The sequence below is a fragment of the Macrosteles quadrilineatus genome, unplaced genomic scaffold, assembly GCF_028750875.1.
Source record: "Macrosteles quadrilineatus isolate MER2022 unplaced genomic scaffold, UCM_ALF_1.0 Scaffold_6__1_contigs__length_79288215, whole genome shotgun sequence".
In the NCBI taxonomy this organism is placed as follows: domain Eukaryota; kingdom Metazoa; phylum Arthropoda; class Insecta; order Hemiptera; family Cicadellidae; genus Macrosteles; species Macrosteles quadrilineatus.
In genome coordinates this window covers 1,066,319-1,091,842 of record NW_026542599.1, presented here as the reverse complement: position 1 = coordinate 1,091,842, position 25,524 = coordinate 1,066,319, and the positions used below count along the sequence as shown (strand labels likewise).

General features: G+C 34.8%; 2 protein-coding genes across 5 annotated transcripts in view; one reads left to right on the top strand and one right to left on the bottom strand.

Moving 5' to 3' along the window:
* Window positions 1-65: 65 nt before the first annotated feature.
* LOC128996548 (stromal cell-derived factor 2-like) lies at window positions 66-10,390 on the top strand. The gene is made up of 5 exons (XM_054421937.1): window positions 66-376; window positions 7,076-7,271; window positions 8,220-8,344; window positions 9,137-9,233; window positions 10,032-10,390. Exons 1-5 carry the CDS (start codon window positions 289-291, stop codon window positions 10,207-10,209), a joined length of 684 nt encoding a protein of 227 aa, XP_054277912.1. The 5' UTR covers window positions 66-288; the 3' UTR covers window positions 10,210-10,390.
* A 1,397-nt stretch (window positions 10,391-11,787) lies between these two features.
* LOC128996133 (hydroxylysine kinase-like) overlaps window positions 11,788-25,524 on the bottom strand; it is a 61,670-nt gene continuing 47,933 nt past the window's right edge. Inside the window, exons 1-8 of one of the 4 annotated variants that reach the window (XM_054421258.1) lie at window positions 25,026-25,087; window positions 22,681-22,831; window positions 20,491-20,623; window positions 19,222-19,308; window positions 18,626-18,762; window positions 16,923-17,100; window positions 15,535-15,773; window positions 11,788-12,231 (exon numbers count right to left, since the gene is read on the bottom strand). In XM_054421258.1, the coding sequence (XP_054277233.1) occupies window positions 12,037-12,231; window positions 15,535-15,773; window positions 16,923-17,100; window positions 18,626-18,762; window positions 19,222-19,308; window positions 20,491-20,623; window positions 22,681-22,830 (1,119 nt within the window). In that variant the 5' untranslated portion in view covers window position 22,831; window positions 25,026-25,087 and the 3' untranslated portion in view covers window positions 11,788-12,036. Of the gene's footprint in view, window positions 12,232-15,534; window positions 15,774-16,922; window positions 17,101-18,625; window positions 18,763-19,221; window positions 19,309-20,490; window positions 20,624-22,680; window positions 22,860-23,173; window positions 23,237-25,025; window positions 25,088-25,524 lie in introns of those variants that run through there. The other 3 variants (XM_054421255.1, XM_054421256.1, XM_054421259.1) reach the window with 3 other exon arrangements.

Sequence of the window (25,524 nt, the reverse complement as noted above, 5' to 3'; positions counted from 1 at the left end):
GAGTTAACCAATGAACTACTGACAAATTTTACCAGTGTTGACAAGGAAAGGAACTGTCAGTCACTAGTCAGACATTTCAGTCAGTAACCAGTAAGCGACTCTGATGCTCTGACTGACTAAACTTATTGTATATTGTATTGTTTGTGGTGTGGTGACCGATGTCAAAATTTGAGTTTTCTTTAGAAGTGACGGGCTATTACTCCTCATCAAATAATTCGCAAAAACCTGACTCTTAAGCTTTGAACAATTTTATCTTCAACACATCGTAGTGTTTGTGTTCCCCTTAATATGAGAAATTTTCAAAATAGTTGTTCCTACAGGATTTATTATTGCATTGGTTTTTTGTGTTGTCTGCTATCAATAAACAATGTTTATGGTAAGATTAATTTTTATTTAATACAATATTTAATAATCTAGATAGCCTAGAGTAATTAAAAAACAAAAGCTTCATTAGGTTAGGTTGTAAACAGAACGTGCTTGTGCTTAGCCCATTATTAGCCCACCATGACAGAAGACAGAACTTTTTATAGAGGCCTAGGTACAACTCCGCCGGTAAAACATAGGCCTATTGTTAATATGTTATAGTATATTACGGTACTAGTCCTGAAAATTGGTGTTTACCGGACAAGTGTAGTCGTTACTGAGTCCCGTAAACACATTTTGGACGAGTTAGGGGTACATAGGCTACGATATTTTACGCCATAAGTTTAAGTCTTCTACTCTAAACTAACTTAACGTAAAAAATCTATACAAATCCTAATATATTCCCATCGACTAAAGGACTAACAATTTTAAGTAAGGTTATGTTTTTGTTTATAACCACTCATTTCCAAAAACTATTTAATCAGATGGTTTCTGTCAGGTAAAAACCCGTTACAGAACAGTATAGTAGGGAACTTGCGTAATGAAACCCCATTTGATTTACCTTTTACCTTTTACCTTCGATGTCTTCACCACAATCCGTAGATCGGGGAATCGTCATAATTCTTCCGTCTGGACGGGATTTTTCTATTTGTTCACGAAGTGAGCTGGCGTATGTGTACGTATGAGTGTTCCTCTATGTACTCGTTTATGTTGTACCTAATATGGTCTATTGGTGAGGTATTTTTTTAAGTGTTGGACAAATGTTTTATTGTTGTGTAGAACTTTAAATTGTTGTGGTAGCAAATTGTAAAATTTTGAGCCAGTGTATTGTGGTGTATTGCTGAATTTAGAGAGTCTATGTTGGGGTAGATCTATGTTTGCTTTGTGTCTTGTATTGTGTGTATGGAGTTCTTGTCTGCGGACAGGTGTTAAGTTTATGGAGTAAATGATGGTTTCAAGGATATACAGTGATGTGATGGTAAGGATGTTGAGTCGGATGAAGTGTGGTTTGCAATGTTCATTTGGGTCTAACCTCAAGATTGTTCTTACAGTCTTTTTCTGTAGAATTAATATTCTTTCGAGGTTTTTGGCAGATGTAGAACCCCTTGCGGCAATGCCATATCTCAAGTGTGAAGCGAAGATGGAGTGGTAGGCTATCATTGTGGTTTCCAGATCGGTGGTGTTGCAGATTCTACGGAGTACAAAGAGTGCAGTAGACAGTTTTTTACTAAGGTAATCTATATGGATCTGCCAGCTTAGGTTTTCGTCAATGTAGATACCCAGGAATTTAGTTGAGTCAACCGTGGGAATGCTCAGTCCAGACCAATCGTCTGTTCTTTTATTGTTATTGTTTATTCGGAAGTTGATGTGTACAGTTTTGTTCTTGTTGATAATGAGGTTTATATCTTCACAGGCTGTTGTTGCTTGATCCATTGTTGATTTTATTAAGTTAATGTTGGATACTTGACGATTTGTTGGAACAACAATAGTGGTGTCATCGGCAAAAAGTATGCATTTTTGGTCGTTGTCAAAACTGGAGGGGAGGCTGTTAATGTAAATGATGAAGAGGAGGGGACCCAATATGGAACCTTGGGGAATTCCTCTTGATGTAGTTCTAAGAGATGATTTGGTGGTGTGAATGGTGTTATGGTGTTGACTTTCTATTTCTACATATTGATATCTATCTGTCAGATAACTGTCAATCCATTCCAGTGCTTTGCCTTGGATATTCATGCTGATTAATTTAGTTCTGAGGATATCCCAATCAAGAGTGTCGAAGGCCTTCTGTAGGTCAAGGAAGATTCCAGAGGCATTTTTTCTTTCTTCCCAAATATCAGTGATATGTGTAACTAGTTTTGAGATTGCGGTAGTGGTGCTGAGATTCTTCCTGAAGCCATGTTGGCATACTGAGAGGAGGTTGTTGGAGTCCAGGTGTGTGATAATTTGATTATATATTGCTCTCTCTAGGAGTTTGGAGATAACGGGCAGGTTAGAAATGGGCCTATAATTGTTTGGGTCACTAGCTTCACCTTTCTTGTATATCGGATGGATTTTAGCAATTTTGAGTTTTTTGGGAATTTTAGCCTGTAATATTGACTCATTTATTATGTATCTAATTGGATTCCTGAATTCTTCCTGGCAAAATTTCAACATTTTCCCTGTTATTGTATCAAAGCCTAATGAATTATTTGCCTTTAGGCTCTTGAAGAGATTGTCTAGTTCTTTTTCAGTGATGGGTTGAAAGGAATGCAGTGCTGGTATCTCGTTGGTTTGGTCCGGTATTTGGGTTATATTCGAGGTTCTATGCAGGTTTGGAGTGGAGAGGGCAAATTGTTTGTTAAAAATATTACAGATGTGGTAGTGATCGGAAATGGTTTCATTGTTAATATGTAGGGTAATGTTGCTTTTTCTTGCAGTTGTTTTATTTCATTCTGAATTGATGATGTTCCAGATTTCTTTGCTCTTATTATCAGCTTTACGTATTCTGTTTTGATTGTGCATTTTCCTGTTATTTATGATATCACGATCATATGCTGCCTTATGCTGTAGAAATTTTATTTTATCCTGGATCAGACCAGTGAGTTGGTATCCATCCTGCGCCTCTTTTAGATTGTCTCTTAGGTTGTAGGTGTGTTCATTCCAAAATATTGTAGGCCTATTTATTGTTGAGATCTTCTTTAGTGTCTTAGGCATGGTTTCATCAATAATGAGTTGTAAAGTTGATAAAAAGTTGTTGTAGATGTTGTCTATTGTTGTCTCTCCTGTCATACTGCTCCAATCAATCTTGTGCAACTTACTTTTTAGTCTATTTAAAAGCTAACGGCAAACAGCTGTTTTCTGGACTAAGTTCTTGAGTGGGAAGCTCAGTTAAACAGTGTAACTTTGTGTGGCGTAATAGTATATTGTGTCCCTGAAAATAGGTGCTTACCGGACAAGTGGGGTCGTTCCCGTGCGAGACAAAGTTGAGTGCAGGATTACCATATGAGTCTGGTAAACACATTTTGGACAAGTGACGTAATAGCTATTTACCTTACAAGTGTAGTAAGAGCGTTTTTACATCAAGCAGTGATTAACTGCTTTAAATTACGTGATTAGCTTTTAATTGCGTAACGTGTAAGGTACAAGATTTTACCTAACCCGACAATATACAGGAGGTTACGAACAATATTTTTCATTATCCATTTCACTTGTCTTCTAACAGTAACGTTCATTTAGAAATAAAAGCTAGGTAGGTTAGGAAAATTCTTCAAAACATAAAAAATTCAACATAACAATTCATTTCTAGCGTTGAATGTCGTTGGCTCCATAGAGGTATATTTTTAAAGTTAAGCACTCAATGTTATTTAAATGGGTTTCATTACCTCACCGAGTGAGTTTTTTTCAACTTTACATCACTCGAGAAGTAAAGAAGTTGTATACATCACGCTTGGGATAGGGAAGTTTAACATGGCAGGTTAGGTAAAATAGTTTACGACGCATTACTAAATCTGTTCAAATCCTTATACTAACTTATATTACTACCAACTAAAGGACTAACAATCACTAGTCATAACCTCTAAGAGTGTGTGTGTCTATTAAGTGTTTTTGTTTAATAACCACTCATTGCCAAATACAATATAAGTTATCAGCTGGTTGGTGTCTGGCAAAACTCATTACAGTACAGTAGTACCATAGACAAAAATAAATAAATATACACTGTCAGCTGTGCTGCGGTTAGTGTATATTCCGGCGCCGACCGCTAGGGGTAATGTGTAATTATGGCGCACACCGCTGCAGCATCAAGCGCTAGCGACCGTTTCCATAACAACTTGGTAGTTGGGAGTAATGTTGCCAACTTCATTGGAGGAATTCCCCGGAATTGGAGTTTACCTACTGACTTATTTAATACTAAGCAATACATTAATTTAAATGCCATCATTTATTGTATTTTTTTTAAACATAGGTATATTTGTTATACTTTTGTAGTTTCATTACAATGATTCAAAGTTTTTCTTTACTAATCCATAATTTTAGGAAGTGGTTTATTGGAAGGTTTTGTTTCATATTTGCAAGGTTAAAATCTAATTAACCAGGGTGTCTAGTAGTCGGGGAAAACGGGAAAGTCAGGTATTAGTATTGAATTTCAAAATGTTCTTAAAAAGTTGGGATTTAGTATTTATTTTGATATCAAAGTCGGGAAATTTAATGATTTTACCGCTATCGCGCTAGACACCGATCACGTTTCCGTGACAGCGCAAGATGATGATGATGTCTACACGACTGCGGGAGATGTTCACCATTTTGCCGCAATTGTGGACGACGATGACGTTTCAGGATCACAGCATTCAATGATGATGTCTACACAGCCGCGGAGGATGTTCATGATTTTGACGCCATTGCAGAAGACGATAATAGCGATATAGTAAGCATTTCGTTTGCAAGAGTGGTAGTGCTGGTAACAGCTGGCGAGTAGTCGACGATGAAACCGAATAGAATACTGATAACCAATATCGAAAGGCGATAACGCTCTAGCGGCAGATCGCAAAACCTTTCTTTGACAGTCTATATTTACTTTATTGTCTATGGTAGTACTTAATGAAACCCCATTTGATTAAGCTGGCAGCAAACCCCCTGCTGCTGCTGTTTTCTGGACTAAATCATAGCGTGGGAACTTCGTCAAAATAGTGTAGTGTGGCATAAAAGTATTTATTTTCATCTTGATCAATCTTAGTGATGCTTACTACGACTAGACTGTAATCTATTCAATGCATAGCCTAACTTATGTAATATTGTTTATTATGGTAATGCTGTGTAATCATGGGATGAGTTTGGTTAAGGTTTTGGTTAAGGTTTGGTTAAGTTTTTGTGTAGTGATATAATAGAGCGGGAACGAGTAGGGACCATGTTCCCACTTTGCTTTTTCCTAAGAACCCATAAATTTATAGGCGAGCTGTATTTTTTCTAAGTTACAACAATGGTGAGCGTAACATGTACCCACACTGTTTTTAAACAGTGCCTTTAGTTAAAAATTTTTAACTAGGCCTAACCTACACCAATGATTTTGTGCACATTAGTTTGTTAGGTTCTCATCAGTGTATCAAAATAAAGATGGGATGAAATGATAAGCTAAATTAGAGTAAGTAACATACTGTTGGGACCATTAGGCTGTGCGCGCAGCTGGCTATGGTGTGAGGAGGGGGGATGATATTACTGGTTATATAGGTATACAGTAGGTGGGGGGTCTGAGCCGAGCATAGACTAAAATGTTCCCAACAGTTCCATTCTAGATTACATGGATTGATGCAAGTGAATACCAACAGTTTTTGTTTAGATAATTTTGTAGCCTAGGCCTATGCATGATGGCTTGATGTACATAGTCAGATAAGTTTTACCCCTACCACTAAAAATGAGGAGTGGCCTTTGGCAATGGCGTAACAGAAGGGCCTGGGCCCGGGGGGGCTGAGGGGGCCCGTGAACCGGTGAGCTGGAAATGGTAAGAGGAAACGGGCGAGCAAAGATGCCCGTGAGACGAGTGGGGCCGAAATATTGGAGTTCGTTCTTAATGAATCATTCAATAATTGTATGTATTGAACAAGTGCCTAATAACATTAATGTTATTACTAATATGTTGTTAACTTTGTTAGGCCTATTCAGTGATGACGAACTAAGGTACAAATTTGACGTTTTTTTTATGTGGGTCATTGGTTATTGCGCAATCTTACTTTTGTCAAAGAGAAGTTTCAAGTTATTTTACTTCTCTGTGCTTTCCCACACTGCTTAGCCTATGTCTGCAAACAATGGAACATTTATTTATACTAATACCATAATTTATTTACTACTACAGTATAATTAATTATGATGAATCTGTTTGATCATTGTATCGGTGCTCCAAAAATAACTCATGGAGGGGAGAAGGAGCTGAATCTCTTGAAATTGTTGCCATAACATCAACATATTTTGAGATCATAGTTGTTACACTTATCAATTAACTATCATTGAGATGAAGATGTTATTTAAACATCATAATTTAAATTATTCAAACAAATGTTACAACCCTGACTGTTACAATTTCGTCATTGATATGACATTATCAAAGAAATCAGCTTATTCAAAATTCCCACTAGGCCTAATCCGAATAAGGTTAAGTTCCAGTAGGCCTAGATCAAAATGAAAGGACTATAATTACATCTGTACCATTATTTGTTATTAAGAATAAAATCCAATTGATTACAGTTCAATCGCATACCTCTAAGATTTTTTTTATTAGGGAAAAGCTGGAAAATGTTTTTACACAGGTGGTCAGCCTGTGCGGTGTGGGACTCAAAAGAGTTTAAGACCCATAGACTCATCCGAACTAAATTGAGTTTGCCTACACCGACAGGGTATCCAATCCGTTCTGGCCAATATTGTTAAGATCCATTAGGTGCTCTGAAAAAATGTATTATTAATGGTTTTAACCAGTGGAATTTTATATCCAAGTTCTACAAAATTGTTCATAATAATCTATATTTATTGTACACTCCAAATTTTGTTTTGCCTAACATTGTAGCAGCAATCTCAGTAACCACTAGTTCTGCTTTGAAGTCATACACTCATATCACTGTTAGCTGAAGCATAAACCAGAAATCCCACCTTTTTAATAAATTTATTGCAGTTTAGGTGAAGTTCTCCCAGGATTAAACCCAGCAGAAACATTTCAGTTAGAATTCAAAAACCTAATTATGTTCCTCAGGAAAAGCTGGTGAATTTGTGACCATCGGTTCTGTTCTGAAGCTCCTCAATACTGACTACAAGGTCAGACTGCACTCGCACGATGTAAAGTACGGAACTGGTAGTGGGCAGCAGTCAGTCACTGGAACTGAATCTCAAGAAGATGTCAATTCTCATTGGGTCATTCGAGGTGAAACCAAGAAGCTAGTGTCTCGAGGGTAAAAATTATGATTTTTCCCGATCTGTAAATATAATTAACCCTTACCGTACCTGAAAAAATATGTAGGTATAATAGAACGAATTTTATTTTTTAATATTACAATTTTTAAACATTTTTCATCTACTTAAAAATCAACAATTAAGTTCTTAGAATAGAAATATTATTTTACTTCTAAATAAAATGCAGGTGTATGTGCTACTAGTCTACAAATATCGATACCGTACATCAAGGGTTTACCGTAGTCTATACCGATTAAGCTGTTACCACAGGTCTTATTATAAGACATAGACCTGAAACCGATTTGCTTTTTTTGTTTTGAGGTCCCCAGAGGTCAAAAACACATATCAAGTTATTTATCCTCTAGCACATCATTTTCAAAACCTTTTTTGGGGGAATTTTCAGGGACCCAAAACGGGTATTCCCACCTAAACCTTTAACCAGGAATATACTCAATGTTTAAGAAAATGTTAAAAAGTTTCTTCTTAGACACAATATTTTTATTGACCTAACCGATTAAATGATTTTTAGTTAAATATAATTTTTCCCTATATATTGCTGCACATTTTATAATTAAGTAAGACTATGAATGGGCAGTTTTGGTTGTCTTGTTGGATGTTGATGAAAGTCCAGATAAAATTAAACAGGAACGAAAGTAAAATATTAATGTTTAAAAAAAAATGGTCCTCTTCCCGTTCCCTCTTCATTGAGTTCAAACCCGACCCTTTTCCCGCCTACATTGTTACTATCACACACGCTTAATGATCATCTTGCGCTAACAGTATCACATTCCTAAAATAACTCAGAATTGTGCATAAACTATTGTTCAAAGACCGTTCGGATTAACCAAATGTTATTAGGGGATGTGATTAAGGTTTGGCAGTTTTATTTTGATTTCCTAAAAATAGTTATTTTGTAATAAGGGTTAGAAAAAGGTTGATTGTTTCAGAGAGCCTGTGAAATGTGGAAGTGTTGTTCGGTTAACACATTTAGCTACAAACAAGAATCTGCACTCTCATCACTTCTCCTCCCCCTTGTCGGGCAACCAAGAAGTCTCGGCGTATGGCACTGACGGTGAGCTACATTTAGGAAACTTGTAGATGTTCTTACAAAATTAAACTTACAATATAGATATATATAGGGTTTCAGAAAAAGAGTGCTGGGATTTTAAACGGTCATTGCTTGCTAACTATTCAAGATAAACACTTGTATGTCCATTTGTAGTTGAAATACCTATGCTTTTTTGTGTAGCAAGGGAGGAAACAGTGAGCTAGACACGCGCCAAAAGATATGCGGTGACAGCCTGCAGTTGTGTGACTCACATGCCAGTCGGCAGTACAATACTTCCGGCTGTGATCTTTTGCAGAGTAAAATTGATAGTTAAATTAAATTTGAGAAATTTTAAATCCACCTGATGATAAAGCAATTTTGTTGCTGGTTTAATCTGTTTTGTTTCAAAGAAAGTGTTTTGAAAGGTCACAAAACAAGTGATGACAAAGTTGAAGAAATCCGACGATCCTGCATTATAAGCAAGAAAAAAAAAATAAATTCCCTAAAGTCTTTAGTAGTATTAAAACATATCTAAATCGACACTACGCATTGTTATTCATAAAAGGTTTAAACTTTGTGCCTACACAATTCATTTAAGGCATCAGATTAAACCCGCCGATCGTCCTTAGCGAACAGACTTAGCCAGTTTTATGTTCATACAAAATTGATGACAATTTAAAATTTAATAAAACTTTTTCTGAATTATATTGAAGTAAAAAAAAATTGAAAAAAATTAAATTAGTTGTTCAACAGTGACATAATGCTTCTTCCACCACTTGAGATTAACAATTTTTATCATGAAGCTTTTCTTCACAGGTGATGGTGACACTGGTGACCATTGGATTGTCATTTGTGACGGGGATTTTTGGGAGCGAGATGAGAAAGTAATGCTCAAACATGTTGATACAGATGTGTAAGTTTATCTATAAACTCAGTAAGTCTAGCGTTAGTAGTTTTCTGGTTTATATTAAGAGTTTTACTCCCTGTTGAGAAATAATTATCTATTGAACTAGTGAAATTGGTATTTTTTAAGTAATGTTGATTTTGTTGAGTTTACAATGGGCACTTTGATCACGAATTGCACTTTGTATTTTGTCTACAGTTTCTGGAATGAGACAACTAAAGTATTTCATCACTAGGGCGTAAAGTGGCTCTTTCCAACCTCGGAAAATGGGCTAGGGTAGAAAATACACTTTTGCCAGGGGGTGAAATATATTTTTTGTAGAAATATCCCTATATAAATCCCAAAGTACCCATGAACTTTTGAGAAAACTAACCTTGCCTTTTAAGGTCGTAATTCCTTTCTAAAGGGAACTTTCCATATACCTAATGTTAAAAATACCTCAGCTCCAGCTATACTTATTTGTTTGTTATTCTTTCAATTTATTACCTTATTAAAATCAGTTGTGATTATTTGTTTGTATTACTGTATTCTGTTTTTTTTTTCAGCTCAACTTAACCAATCAATCGTTTTATTAATACTTATGAAGTCAAACGGGGTGAAGCCCATGGGTAACAGCTAGTTTGAATTAAATTCCAAACTGGCAATAATTGGAATAAATATTAGTGTTTTAGTTATGTTTACTTTGTACTATGCCCATAAAAACAGTTATATTTTTGTATTTAGCTAAAACAGTAAATTTCATGTAATTTATACTATCTTACATTTACATTGGCAATTGCATATTAAGAAGCTATTTACTTTTCTCAGGTATCTGTCAGTGACCAGCAACACTTACGGACGGCCAATCAACGGACAGTACGAGATCGTAGGAGTCCAATGGCCGAACTCTAACCCTGTGCATTGGAAAGCTTTGGAAGGACTGTTCATCCATCCGTCGGACTTCAATCCTAAGAAACAAGTCCACATTGAACATACGGAACTGTAATTTAGATCTGTAACCCTGCAATCTATTTATTGTGGATACCAAAGTGCACGGTGCAAGCGTGAAAGTGATGTACCTACAGGTAAAATTGTGATATGTTTCAATAGTGAATGACATTACCAGTGGAATGATAAAATTTTGTATCTAGAACAGGTGGGATAATGATTACAAGCTGTGTATTATTTTCATGACCAACTTATATGAACTTTTAAAACGGTTGCAATACAACTGTTTTTTTGTATCGAGCTACAGTAAATTTAATATTGAGTCAAAAACTGTAATAAATGTAGTTTGATTTTCGTAGGAGGATAAATTCTCCACTCTCAAGAATGGCTGTATTATTTTTGTTTTATTCCTGGTAATTTTAATCTTACCTTATAGTGGTCATCGTCTAAATTGAGACCGCCTAAAATATTTCACTTCTTCATATTTACTGTACTGAAATATCAAAGTTGAAAATTTAAAATATCAATATATAATAGGCATGACATTCCTTTTAAAGCTGAACTTGAAAGCAATTATAAGTCTGGGTTCTTTTTTTGTAATATGTGTTTTTGTTTATTCTTTAATGTAAATACACTATAAATATTTTAAATTTTTCTGTTTCTTTAACCACTTAATCATCAATAGGCCTACTTATATTGCCACAGATATTACAGAGCATTGAATTCAGCTTTTTTTTATATTTGTGACTAGCAGTGGGGCTCATCCTGTTCTACAGACGGGTCCTGGTAGTCAGTTAAATCTTTATTTAATACTGAATAGCTTTGCATATTAAGTGTGTATTTTCAAGATATACTGACAAAATTATAACGTTTATAAAATACTAGCTAGCCCGACAGACGTCGTCCTGTCCTAATGTGGTTTTATGTCAAATGCTTGTTCATTTTCAAGATCCTGGTTGAAGTTCGTTCGCTATTGCTCACTCACCTTTGGAAAATAATTGTTCTGTACTGGGAGAAGACTTTGATATATTGAAAACTACTTTCATCACCATATTAACTAATTGTAGTTCATAATAATACAGATTAACATTAAGGGTCACTTGAAAAATTGTAATCCTGACTCATAACAACACGGGTACGGTAACAGACCAATGAGGTTCAAAGATTTAGAGAGAAGAAGTAACATTGTAACGATTCAAACTTCAACTAATCAGCTGTTCAGGCCAATTTAATTGTTGAGTGGTGCAATTAGTGTTTGGTAAAATTTTTTGGATGCAATACTATCCAATGGCAATGAGAGGTGAAACGAAAACATAACCTACCTATCTTAGGAGCTATGAACAGTGATTTTTAGTAATTATTTAAAACACATTCGTAGATAAAATAGTGTAATGACACTGACACTCATAGAAGTTTTTAAGGCTCTCGCCAAAGCTCGTACCTTAAATTGTCTACTCGTGTCGTTAACACTATCTTTACACAATCGTTGCATAAACTACTATAATGTTATTGATATGGGGGATAATAAAACTGTAATAATTTGCTTTTTTATGGATATATTTTGATTAAACTTGACAGGTTTATTCCTATCATCTTACTATACTATTAACATAAAAAAAAACATATTCTACTACCTTTCCTGTAGCAGCAAACCTAAATACTTATTACATCTAATGATTTACAAATAAGGAATAAACATTACTTGTATTGAAATATTGCAGTAAAAATCTAATTAGCCCCATTGAAATTTGCAGGTTTGCTGCGGCGAGGGTATTTACTGTATAATCCATTAACTCAATTCCACACATTACAGGACATTCTCCTGGTCCTGTAACCACCCTATTATCAGAGCCAGTAAACTACATACATTTCGCTGAAACATTGTTTACGTGATTTTGTGTTCCCGTGGCAGTTGTGCAAACCACTGATTTTCCAGAGCGGCTCTGTCCATAGTCCAAATCTGTGTGAGCAGTTGCCACCCTCCAGCTTGGGTGGTGAGGACATAATCGTTGGAAGGATATAAGGAGTGAGTGTAAAGACCAAGGACCAAGCTTTGACAAAGTCTGGCGCACACACACACCTGGAACAGAAATCTTTATCGAACAAAGCGTGTTAACAATTGGATTAATTTGTAAGCAATTCTACCCAAGGAAATCCCAGATTTTACTCACCTTGATTGCTAATCTCTCATGAAAGGATTTCTTTAGAAGGTTAAAATATCTTTTTAGTTTGACAATTTGAAAAAAGTGTTTATTTGGTGAGTTGGTGGCCTTGTTGCATGAAGGACTGTGCCTTAGCAATGATGGGCATTCCCAGTAACGCCACATAACACTTCATACCTAACACTGAAGATCACTCTAGTTTTGACTACATTTTTATCTTCAAACTACCTTAGTAGAGGTGGTGTTTCTTGTTATTTCAATAATTTAAAACCTCGTTTAACCAAATAAAACGGTCTAATCATAAAGATCAACTCACATCTTAGTTATATCATAGACTAAGCAACACAAGTAGACTCCTCATCCCATTGTAAATTTTGAAGCTTGTTTTTTGCGTCTAGTTCATGTACGTCCACACTGATCGCTAGTGTAGACAACATTTTGTTTCTATTATTTTAGGGTTATTTTCATGATTTGTGCTTTTCTATTTGGTTATATAACTAGGAGACCAGTTGTTGTTTATGATTATATCGTTTTATTAGGTTAAACGAGGTTTTAAATGACTGCAATAACAAGAAACAAATTGTAAACAAAACATAACCTCTATAGTTGGACGTACAGAACTAACAATAAAATTGGCTTCAGCTGTTCCATTAGGATGACTAATCTACTAAGGGAGTATGTTTTATCTATGGTTATATATAACCAAATAATACAGCACAAAACATGAAAATAACCCTAAAATAATAGAAAAAAATCTTGTGGACACTAGCGATCATAGTGTCACCAGCATGAACTAGACATGAAAAACAAGCTTCAAAATTTACAATGGGATGATAAGTCTTCTATAGTTCGGCCGCTTAGAAAGCGACCTCCTCTAGCATTGGTTTAGCATTAGCACACAGGTCGTTTTCTATGCGGCCGAACTATAGTGGTGGTTAGTGTATGGTATTAATATAATTTATTTTTTATATCAGCGTTAGGAGTTTAATTGAGCGGAGCGAGCGAAGCTCTTATACTACACTCCTGCTTTTTTATTACAAATACTCCTCCTGAATGGCTGAAGCGATCTGCATGAAATTTAACACAGTCATAGTAACCAACCATGGGAAGGTATAAATCTGAAACGGTACAAATCGGACCATAGGACTTTTCCCTACATGAATGCAAACTTTTGGAAATTTAACATGGGCCTTATGGGTTAATTGGTCGCCATGTCATTATTTGCGAGTAAACACTAAAAAGTAAACAAGAGCCTCAACATTAGTCAACAAATCTACCACATGATAAATACAGTACAAAAGAAAAAATTGGATAATACTAAAGAGCATATTATAGTATATTGTATGTAATACGAAATGATTAACAATCAGTTCTATATTGAGTGATTAAACTCCATGCCGTTTATATTTAATTGTAAAATGGTTCTGTTCTTTTTAACAACAATGAATAGTTAACTAATTAGGCCTAAGTTTATGTTGCTTGGAGAAGGAGAAGATAAAACGAGGTCATTAAAAAAACACTACAACATAATTATACCAACAAAAATCACACCGCCCTTGATTTGCAAGAAACTTTGTAAAAAATGTTCTTGTAGCTAAAAATACAAAATCGTTTTACGAAATGAAATCACAACCACGTGGTTTACAGGTAAGGTTTAAGACTAAATGGTGTAACTTAGACAATAAAATAGTTGTATTGATAAATTTTATTGCACAATAGGGAAATTTTGAAAGTGGTTGACGACAATTTCTTACTTTTAACTGCTAAAATAAAACTAGACCTAAGTTATAGGCCTATACTAAGTGAGGCTAACCCCAATCCCTCACAACAATAATACTGGTAAACAGTTATTGAGGTAATTGAATTGGTGAGTTTTATGAATGTTCAATGCAAATAAGTCTTCTGTACAAATAAATGATTCTTTTTTTAATAATGAAGAAAGAAGACATTGAAAAAAAATAAAGAAAAGCAAATTCTACATACAATGGGTAATAATAATATAATAATAATCGTTATTGCCTTTTAATAATACAGGTATTGCTTAGGCCTACCATGATTCATTTGCAGTATCGAAATTATTGAGCGGAGTGAAGCGAAGCTCTTATACTACACTCACTGCCTTTGTTTTACAAATACAGGTCAGGCTCCACCTGACAGGCTTAAGCGATCTGCAGGAAATTTGGCACAGTCATGTAACCAACCATATGGGAAGGTATAAATCTGAAATGGTAATATTCGGACCACAGGACTTAAACCAATAATAAGGGTTGCCGGAATTAGGCTGATGCACCATATTGCGTTTGGAATCTGTAAATAACTTACAACATTTTATGTGAGCAAGACGTGCAATTAATGTAGACTTTGAATATCTATCTGATTGGAACATGTTCAATTCCTATTTGCAGTCTACAAATAGGAATTCCACTAATGTGAATCAAATATAACACAATTCGTTGACTTGAACCCGACGTATCATTGACTTTGAATACTGCACATAGACATCCCATATAAGTGTAGCAGAAGTAGGCCTAAGCCTACCATTGACTTCGGATACTGCAATTAGGCATTTTATTTATGTGAACAAAATAAATGGACCATTGATTTATTGAGGATACTGCAAGTAGACTATTCATTTACATGTACCATTGGGTTTGGATACTACAAGTAAACAATCCGTCTACGTGAACCATACGTACTATTGACTTTAGAATCTGTAAATAGGCATTCCATTTATGCGAACCAAATATATCATTGGCATTGGATACTGCAAGTAGACATTTAATTTATGAGAACCAGATGAAACATAGAATACGGTTCCTGCAAGTAGACGATTCATTCACTTAATCCTGACTTATGATTGACTTTGGATACCTCTGCAAATAGGCATTCTATTTAAAATGCAAAAAAATCATTGATATTGAATATGCTGGCTCTGCTCAATATTGCAAGCAGACAACTGCATTGTACACCTAGTTTATTTTATTTTTTGTCGTTTAAAAAAATCGTTTTTATATTTAAATAAAACGTATCGTCACATACTGGTGTTATCTTGTTAGGTTTAGGAGTCCAATTTCTTTCAGTTTTGGTTGTGTATTTTCTAACCTTATCGAGGTACGTAAAAACATTTTGCTTCCAGTTTCAGGATTGTATTTTAAGTTTTGGTTTAGGTTGTGAGATATAAAATTTCTGGTTTCCACCACTATTTCCTTGTACCACTTTACCTTGAGCAATTTGAGCTCATCAAGTGGCAGAGGAAGTATGGAACAGTAGCCAGCGATAACGTGTGTTCCTGACTCCACCAGGCCACTCTGCAGTATCATGTAGGCAGTGGCCAACGCCAGTTCTATCACGTAGGCGGAGTAGTGTGAGTCGCCGAAGTCCAGCACAGCGTTGATGCTCCATTCTCCGTCAATCAGCTGGCACAGTAGGTTCTGGTCGTGGATATCCCCGTGGATCATTCCTGAACGATAAACACATCACTTCATACAACAAGTTCTAGACGAGGATGAGCTGGCTGTCCGAGATAGAAAGATAAAACAAACGGTATCTGCAAACTGACTCGTACTGTCTTTCATCAGCTTGATTTTGGTAAAATAAGACAGCATTAAGATGGAACATTCTTCTACTTTTGTAAGGAAAAATGTTAGAACAATTACAATGGGTACCTAACCAGGAGGATTAGGCTTTTTAACAAAAAAATTCTTTAATTTTATAATTGTAATTTTGAAAGGATTGGGGGTTGAATAGTTTTATTTAGAGTTCAAAAGACTACAACGTACTAAATTTTAATAATAATCTATCAAGCCTTTTTTTAATATCAGATATTTTTTTATTTTATTAATTTTTACTTTATGGGAAAATCACCATTAAAAATCAAAATTTAAAAATGCCTGGAGATACCATGGATTAGTGTACATACTAAATCATATCGAACTCGAACGACAGGTGAAGTCGTAGCTCTCCACACACACACACACACACACACACACACACACAGATGTCACTTCAAAAACCATTTTTTGTGTTCATGATCCCAAAATGGTTATTTCCACCCATAACACAAACTCAAAATATTGACAAAATCTATACTTTCTCCATTATGTTTGGTTAAATATAAGGTTGTCATTCTTACTGTTTGATGTTGCATCTTCATCTTACTTATTACTTTAAGGGTGTAATATAGAGCACAAGGGCCTAGGTTTTTAGGATTTTTAGAGGATAGCAGGCTTACCTGAATGGGAAAGAGTCCAACCTGGCACAGGAAAAACAAACATTTACACTATATATATATATATACATAAAACATTAGAATATTTCACTGTCACTGACTTCATTTTCAACTAAGAAAGAGAGAGTTTTCTACATGTCCAAAATGGTGGCCAGTGAGTTATTGAGTCAGTGTTGCCAATAGTATGAATTCAAAAAATACAGTTTCAGTTTATGTTATACACTATACATATGAATAAGTATATAATCCTGCTTGTTTCTTATTACTTTGATAATAGTATAGTTTTGTGTGTACAAAGCAGATGCATAATTTCATACAAAAGAATCTTTTTTTATGAATTTGTTATAGTCTGCAAATTTGATGATGTCTGTTGATCTATACCTGATTTTAGTGAACCTAAGTTTTTTAAGACTTGGTCTTTGAAACTCTGCACAACCTCTTTGACCATTTCAATCCTTTTGTCAGTTTCCTTAAAAACAAATAAATAGTCCTCGATTGTCGGCATGTTCTTCAGCATCCACAATGAAGAGTACTGTTTATAAGCTGGATGAGAGAAATTCTGGAAAATAAACATTGTCTTTTAGTTTAGTGTGTATACCATGTTTCAGTAATTTGTTTGTATTGTTTCTTAATTAGAAAAATGTGTTAGTAAGCAACGTTTTTAGACAACAAAGATTCAATAATGGCATAGTTTAACTGCTTCATGGGAATCTGTTAACAATTAATTTAACTGGGTATGAAGTTGCTTTTGAAACAATTACTTTACTTAATTGAGTTATCAGCCATACACAAGCACACACACACACACACACATATTTATTCGTATTTGGCCTCTAAAGACAACGAAACAAAAAAGTAAATCGATTCTAGGTCTAAGTTAACTATGCTTAACAACAATGAATAGTTCTTCCTTATATAGGGATGATTCTCCAAAAAAATTTTGTTTTGTGGAACAAAAATTATTAGGTCAAAAAAAATACATGTATCATTATCTCTAAGTCAGATAAATATTTTAAAATTTTTATTTTTTTTAATATGTTAATACTGTAACTAATTTTATGTAATTCAAGTCCTTGAACCTGGGAATAATCTTGAAGCTCCAAAACTACATGGCTACTACTCAAGATCAGAGGCAGGCCCGTTTTTGACCCTGTTAGCGCCCTAGGCAAAACTAATAGCAGCAATTCAGGGTGTCCACCGGCCGGGAAAAGTATCTTTTTTTTTTTAAATAAGAGGTTGGCGGCCTCTTTTAACCTTGCATTTGCCCGTCCACATAGACTAAGCGCCCGTGCGTGGATCGTTTATAGCAAAGCAAGGAGTGAGCTACAGTACAGTACAAAGGTGAACTGTACTGATAAATTTTTGTGGCAGTGACCAGGATCCGAACCCACGACATCGCTGCCTTGGGCCTGAACGACGCTACCGACTGAGCCTCCGACTCACTACTCACTATCTGTAATTACCATTTTGCCACGATCCTGGGAGACGATTATTATGTCTACACGACCGCAGGAGAGGATATAGATACAGTATAATGATGTCTCCACGGCCGCGAGTGATGATCAGGATTATGTATCATTCAAGGAAGACGATGATGATCTCCACACGACCACGGGATATGATTACCATTTTGACGTAATCACGGGAGTCGATTATTATGTATACATGCCCGCGGGAGACGTTGTAATAATGTCTTCACAACCCCGAGGGATGATCAGAATTTTGGCCCCATCGCAGATGATGATAATGTCTACACGACCGCAGGAAACCGTTAGAATTTGGCCGCGATCATGGAAGACGAAGATGTTCTTCACATAACTGAGGGATAACGTTACCACAATCGCGGGAGACGATTACGATGTCCACACGGACGCGAGGGATTACCAGAAAGTTTACAGCGATCGCATGCAAATATAACTACTGTACCATTTTTTTATTTTCCAATTTTTTGGCGCCCCCCAAAAAGCCAAATTGCCTCGTGCACTAGGCACGTGCCTACTGTGCCTATTCAGTAAATCGGCCCTGATCAGAGGCAACAAAGAATAAGGTTGTAGGTACAGTACTTTAATTTAATTATTTTGTACCTGGAGCACCAAGTCCAGTCTTGCCGTGTACACCCCAACATCAAAGTGGAATTTTAAAGTCCATGGTAAATCCTTTAACATCTTTCCATCCACAAACGTTAAAAGTCTAACAGCATGCTTCTTTGATGGTTTGTTATCTGAAATTAAAGTTTTTCAACAATTGGTATATTTTTACAATCAAGGTTATTTAGTGAAGAGAAAAATCGAGTTAAGAAAATAAATTGTTAACAAAGTACATAATGCAATGTAATAAGTTGTATAAATAAATGTCCATTGAAGTATATTACCTGTACTTGGTACTGCATTAAAGCTGGATTTTTCTTGATAAGGTACTAAAAATTCACCATCAATGCTCTGACCCATTCACTTTTTAAGTTCCTATTTTATTGAAAAATCATAAACTAACTGTGAAGGTAATTAAATGAGAGTATAAAGTTTTTTACGTTGATACATTTAGTACACAGGCTGTAACATGATAATAGAACTCATAGTTCTTATTTTACATTTTTACTCATAGAATAACATGTTAACTATTTTACTCAACTTGAAACAATATGCGGACTTGTACATGATTAATTTCAATAAAAATTGTCTACCTTTATTGTTTTGAGGCAGTTCTTGAATACAGAACAAACTTCCATCCGTGCTTTTTTGAGGTTGTGGCGTTTGTATTCCATTGTTTCCTGAATAAAGCAAAATATTTAGAAAAAATGAACTTAAACATAAAAGTGGACGTTATGCCAGATATGAAATTCTACAGCAAAGTTTCTTAAAAAATGGTCTCTAAACAGCAGAGAGGTCCTTATATTTTTAGGGGTCTACAAAATTATTTCTATTTCTTCAAAATGGTACGGTACCATAAAAGCTTCATGCTTTTGCCAATACACATTTTACTTTGTGTTGAAAGTTTGTACTTGGAAAGTTCAGCTCATGCATAAAAAATATACTTTTAAAATTTGATGAAATTGACAAGAAAAGTAGTAGTTTAGTCCTGAAAATAACCGTTTCCGGGATAGGTGGTTTAAGAGTGAGGCAAAGCTGAGCATGGAAAACAACAGAACTATCAAGCCTTGGAATGGAACTTAGTGATGATGACTAGTGAATAAAATTTTTCATCGCGTTGCAAATAAGCACACAGGTGTCTAGTAATTCTCTTTATGCCACACAACACCGTTTTGACGAACTTTCCACCAAAGGAAAACAGTCCAGAAAACAGCTGTTTGCCGCCAGCTTAATCAAATGGGGTTTAGTTACGTACTACTATACTGTAATCAGTTTTTAATGGACACCAACCAGCTGATTATATTTGACAATGAGTGGTTATAAACAAAAACATAACCTCTCTTAGATGTTATGAGTAGTGGTTGGTTAGTCCTATGGAAATATAAAGATTTGTACAGATTTTTACAGTTAAGTTAGCTTAGAGTAGTATGGCATAAAATATCGTACGCCACTCGTCCAAAATGTGTTCACCAGACTCGTATGGTAATCCTGCACTCGACTTTGTCTTGCACAGGAACAACCATACTCGTCCAATAAACACCTATTTTCATAGGACTAGTAACGTAGTATACTATTAAAGCATAGCATAGTTTTACAATTTATATAAAAGACAGCTGTTTGAACAATACACAGTCTTAATAAAAGATAAAGAATAGTAGTGCTCAGCCTGATGAGCTATTTGGGAATTTAGTTTTAACTTTTTGGGACAGGTAAAAGTTTGTTTGGACAGGTAAAAATCACATGTTTGGATTGCAACGGAATGTGTATTTTACGGTTGTATCTTTGCCATGTGTAGAATACCAAAAATGTAAATATAAACTTGTGATGGAAGTATAGCATTTGTAATTGCTACTTATACTTACCAAGGTGTATCATAATTTCACACTGGGCTTGTACGCAATCTATTTTTTCGGAATCAGAAGAGTTCATAATCTTTAGGACATACCCATGTGGTGAAATATGTGGTATGTTTTTATTATTTGTGATGGATTTTGCCTGAAATCATCATAATGATTTAATTAGTAACTCCACAACATATGTATTTTTGTACATGAAGTACTATATTAAGCCGGGTTTTCCTAGGCGCGGAAGTGGAGAGCGGAGAGAGGAACGCGGAGAGCGGACTCCACTTGTCTTAGGTAATAATTTAATGTTACTGTTTTCCTAGAAGCGGAGCGAAACACCATATTAATCTCTTTTCCGCTCTCCGCGTTCCTCTCTTCGCTTCCGCGCCTAGGAAAACCCAGCTTTTAAGTATTTTGAAATTTTGTTTTTTCTTCTGTTTTTAGCTAGAAATAGTGTGTTTTTTAGCGAATTTCCCATATAGGGAATAAGCTATTACCGTAGTACTCACGGTAAGACCTGGACCCGGGACCGATTTTTTTTTTCGTTTTGAGGTCCCTAGAGGTCAAAAACACCATCCGTTCAAATTCATATATATATATATATATATATGTGTCCGTTAGCGCGATAACTCGAGCAAAAATGATCCGATTTTGATTAAATTTGGTACAAACGTGTAAACCTACGTTTATTCGAACGAGTTCGCGAACCAGCATGATCGGACCATGGGAACGGGGGTTTATGGGGGCTTTTATGGGGAAAAAATGGGTTTTTCCCATTTTTGACCCAAAAAACATAAAATTTTGCAATTTCTTTTGAAACTATTTTGTAGAGCTTAAAAAAACAAATAATTTAGTATATTGAAGCGTTATAATGCGCCTAATGGTTACGGAGAAAATTCCAAAAAAATTGTAAATTTAAAATTCCCATGTTATTCTTATGGAGAATAAGTAAACTGTTGTAGTTTGCTTGTTTATAAACATATTTTGCCCAAATTTGGAAAATGTTTTTATTTCTTACTAACTATTAACATTTTACATAAAAAACACTTTTACCCTCCCTGTTGCAGCAAACCTAAGTATGTTTTTAAACTGATTCTATTTAAATAGGGAATAAATGTGATAATTTTAAGGAGACATTTTAGTGTAAATCCATTCAGGGAAATGGAAATTTGCTTGGTCTGCAGGTTTGCTGCGGCGGGGGTATTACTTTCATTGACTGGAATCTTGCTCCGTCTAAGCTCAAATAAACACAGTAACTATATTTTATACAAGTTGTAAAATAGCATTTACCTTACAAGTGTAGTAAGTGTGTTTTTACATCACATCACGCACCTATATATTGTCAGGTCGGGTACAATATTTTTCATTATCCATTTCACTCATCTTCTAATAGTAACGTTCTTTTACAAACAAAAGCTTTGTTAGGAAAATTCTTTAAAGCATAACAATAAAATTCAAGTGCACAGCTGATTTCTAGTGTTAAACATCGTTGGCTCCATATAGAGGTATAATTTTTTGTTGAGCACTCAATGTTATTTAAATGGGTTTCATTACTTCACCGAGTGAGTTTTTGAAACTTTACTTCACATGTGAAGTAAAGCAGTAGTATAGGCCTACATCAATCTTGGGATAGGGAAATTTTAACATGGCGGGTTAGGTAGACTTGCTTAAAATCATAACTCTAATATGTTTATGAAAATATAAAGGACACCAAAGAAATAATCATAGCTCCTGTTAAAAAAAAAACTCGAATTTAAATGATAGTTTTACCCTTTATATAAAAAATATCATAGTTGATTGTATCTATTATGAATATGAATAATAGGGCTAATTAATGAACCAAAAAGTTATTACTGGTAATTTGTCTTGATCCTTACTTTTCGCTTCATGAATATGGTACAGATCTTAAACATTAGTTTAAAAAAAGAGGTGTGATAACATAAAATGCTAATCAATAAGTTAGTTTTACTGTTCAACAATGAATAACACGATTTTAATGTGCGATGAATGTAATCTAACTACTGTGTTTTAATCGAGTGAGCTGATTTAAGTCCCGGGTTCAAATACTGCCAATCACCAATGATTTTTTTCCAAGTGCACAACTCCTAGGCCTAACCTGAAAAGAAAACGATACCACGACAAAATATATATAAAGTATCACAGGACAAAATATATATAAATGCACCAACAAGTAACAAATATTCTTACTTTTAAGTGGTAGTTTTTGTCATCATAACCATCAAGTTCCTTAGCTTCACAAACATCAATGCCATAAAGATGCTCTGCCAGTGTGATTGCTTCTGCCAGTCTTATCTTAGGTTTGATCTCTTCACCTGGAGCTACAATTTGGTCTGCCATCCTGGGAGGGGAACAGATTTTAAAATTATCTAAAAATTAGAAAATTTGAACGAATAGGGTAGCCTCTGGGGACTTAAAAATGAAATAGTAAATCACTCCTGGGTATTTCCATGCTGCCTAGTAATAACTTGTTCATCCCTATAAGGAAATTTGCTTATACAGTACAGCTTAATTTTTAATTATATAATTCATAGATTTTGAAATACTTGTAAAAAGTTTAGTTTGTAACATTCCAAAACATTACCATCGTAGTTAGAGAAAAATAATTAGAAACAGTACCTAACTTATACAGTGTAATTCTAGTCATGTAAATAATCATAGTCAGTGAATTTATCAGTCTTACCCACTAGATGTCCTATCCAAAGAGCTTTGGTTCAATGAGTACTTAAACACAAGGGGTCTTATCTGCTCTAGATAAAAATTGTAAACAATGAAACTCAATAACACAGCTGTTATAGGGGAGAGATCAGCTGATAAGTAACAATATGAGTGTGGCACTAATCAAATGATTGCTAGTCTCCCTTTTGATGCTGTCACTACATACAGGATGTTACTGAATAGTTTCCGGGTCTCACCCACTGAATGGGTCAAATAGTGAAACAAACTCGTCAAACTAGAAACTGAAAAAATTTGTTGAGTTATTAATCAGTATATCATTTGTATGTGTCTTGGATGACTAATTAATAATTACCGGTGGGCATACTGTAGTTGGTTAATAAGAAAGTAAAAAAATACATTTACCTACTCACCAGATTTTACTTTTTTTATTGCCCCACTTTACTCAGTAGGGCAGGACATGAAAATCCACAATATTAAGTGAACTTTGTCCTTGGCCAATCCTTGGTCTTTATTTTGACCATTTACTCAGTTATTTGCGCCTAACTAAATAACTAAAAACGGTTAATACAAATTAAGCTACAAGTTTAGCAATGGTTTGATTAATAATAAATAGTATATATTTAAATTGTATTTGTAGTATAGTTGTATAGTTTATTTTTATTGTAAAAGTAATATAACGGAAACTCGCGCAGTTAATTTTAACTTTTATCATTTAAGTTTCAGAATTTCAATTTACTATGATGGAAATTTTCCTGAATACAGCTGTCCAAATTATGTAAACTATAAAAAAGAGTGCATACAAATTGTAAAATCTACCCTTAAAAGAGTGAAACATTGAGTTGACGCCAGTGCACTCAAACGTCACCAACACGAAACACTCAACTGTTAGAAAGATATTTTCCTGTAGATGTGCAGTGCAGAATCCCCTTTATAAATTAAAATAGGCTCAGAATAAGCACAAAATGGATTCAAAATTGTTAAAAAATTAACATGGGCCTTATGGGTTGCTATACTCTGGTGACCGAAAAACAACAAAATATAAACAATAGAAAATCAAAACAAATGAAAGAAATCCTAATTACATGTTTTATTAGAGAAGTCAGTACTTACATAATTTTGGTCAAGTTTTCGGCCACTGGATGACCTCTAGTAAATATAAAATTATACTTCCTGACTAATGTAAGTAAACAGAAGTCAGAACATGTACTTTGAGGGGTAGAATTGATTCCCATTCTATAACTTTCAAAGGTTTGAACCATTTTACTTTAAAATGTAAGCTATTTAGATTCTACCATTCCAAATATTTAAAGTTCACTCTGTAGTTGAGGTCTAGAAAAATCATACTGCAGCCCTCGGTAAATTATAGTTTGTAATTTATTTACTTAATTAGTGCCCATCTCAACTGAGGTGCAGGAACTAACTCATAAAACAAATTATCAACACATAGTTTAACTCGAATTTACAATAAAGAACCCCAAAAAGCAGCAAAAAGTATCGTGCAATTAATTGCCTGTACAGTTGAAATTGAGTTAAAAAATTATATTCCTTAGAATAAAAAAATAACCACTTCCAATCCAAGTATATGAGATGGAGATCCCGCATATAATGCTTCAGATCAAGCCCTATAGCTGCTGTTTCACTTAAATATCTCACTTCAGCAAACCTGCAGACTTTAGACTAAGCAAATTTCCATTTGCCTCACAACTATTATTTTTATTTATTCACTATTGTTAGATTTTCACTTAAACGTTTCCTTAAAATTACAGATGTATTCCCTATTTAGAAAAACGTCAGGTTTAGTGATGAGTTAATTGAGTAGGTACTTATAGAATAGAATGAGCGTTAATAAGTCTCACCATGCCGTCCTACAGTATAGATATTCCCTTTTCTTTTCTTCATATCATACAATGTGAACGTGAAGCCTCTTCGCCTCTTCTGATGGGTATTCTATGTATAGAGCAAAACTTGTCATAAGATAAAACAGTTTTCACAATCACTTCACTATTTCAATTTGAAATAATTGTAAGAATAGTTATTTGTGCAACTAGTGAGCAAAGTGAGCAATTGACTCACTCGAGAGAAATACTTACTCACGAGCCGTAGGCGAGTGAGGAATGGTTTCTCGAGTGAGGCAATTGCACTTTGCACTCGAGTTGCACATTATATTTTTCCTACAGTTACCATAAAACAAATAAATTGGTAAAGAAACGTAACATATTTTAACACAGAAGTGAACTTGACTCATGAAATTTAATGCTGTGACAAATACAACAGTACAACAGCTGACCAGCTGATTTACAGCCATTGCTGCCAACGTATTTCGCCCGCATACAACCTTGTCTACATGTTATGCGC

What these genes read in the sequence shown, in the direction of transcription:
- LOC128996548 (XM_054421937.1), top strand. Translation starts at nt 289, where the DNA reads ATGAGAAATTTTCAAAATAGTTGTTCCTACAGGATTTATTATTGCATT. An exon ending in CTCGGCGTATGGCACTGACG is followed by an intron (nt 8,345 to 9,136) that starts GTGAGCTACATT and finishes TTTTCTTCACAG; the next exon opens with GTGATGGTGACACTGGTGAC. An exon ending in AAACATGTTGATACAGATGT is followed by an intron (nt 9,234 to 10,031) that starts GTAAGTTTATCT and finishes TACTTTTCTCAG; the next exon opens with GTATCTGTCAGTGACCAGCA.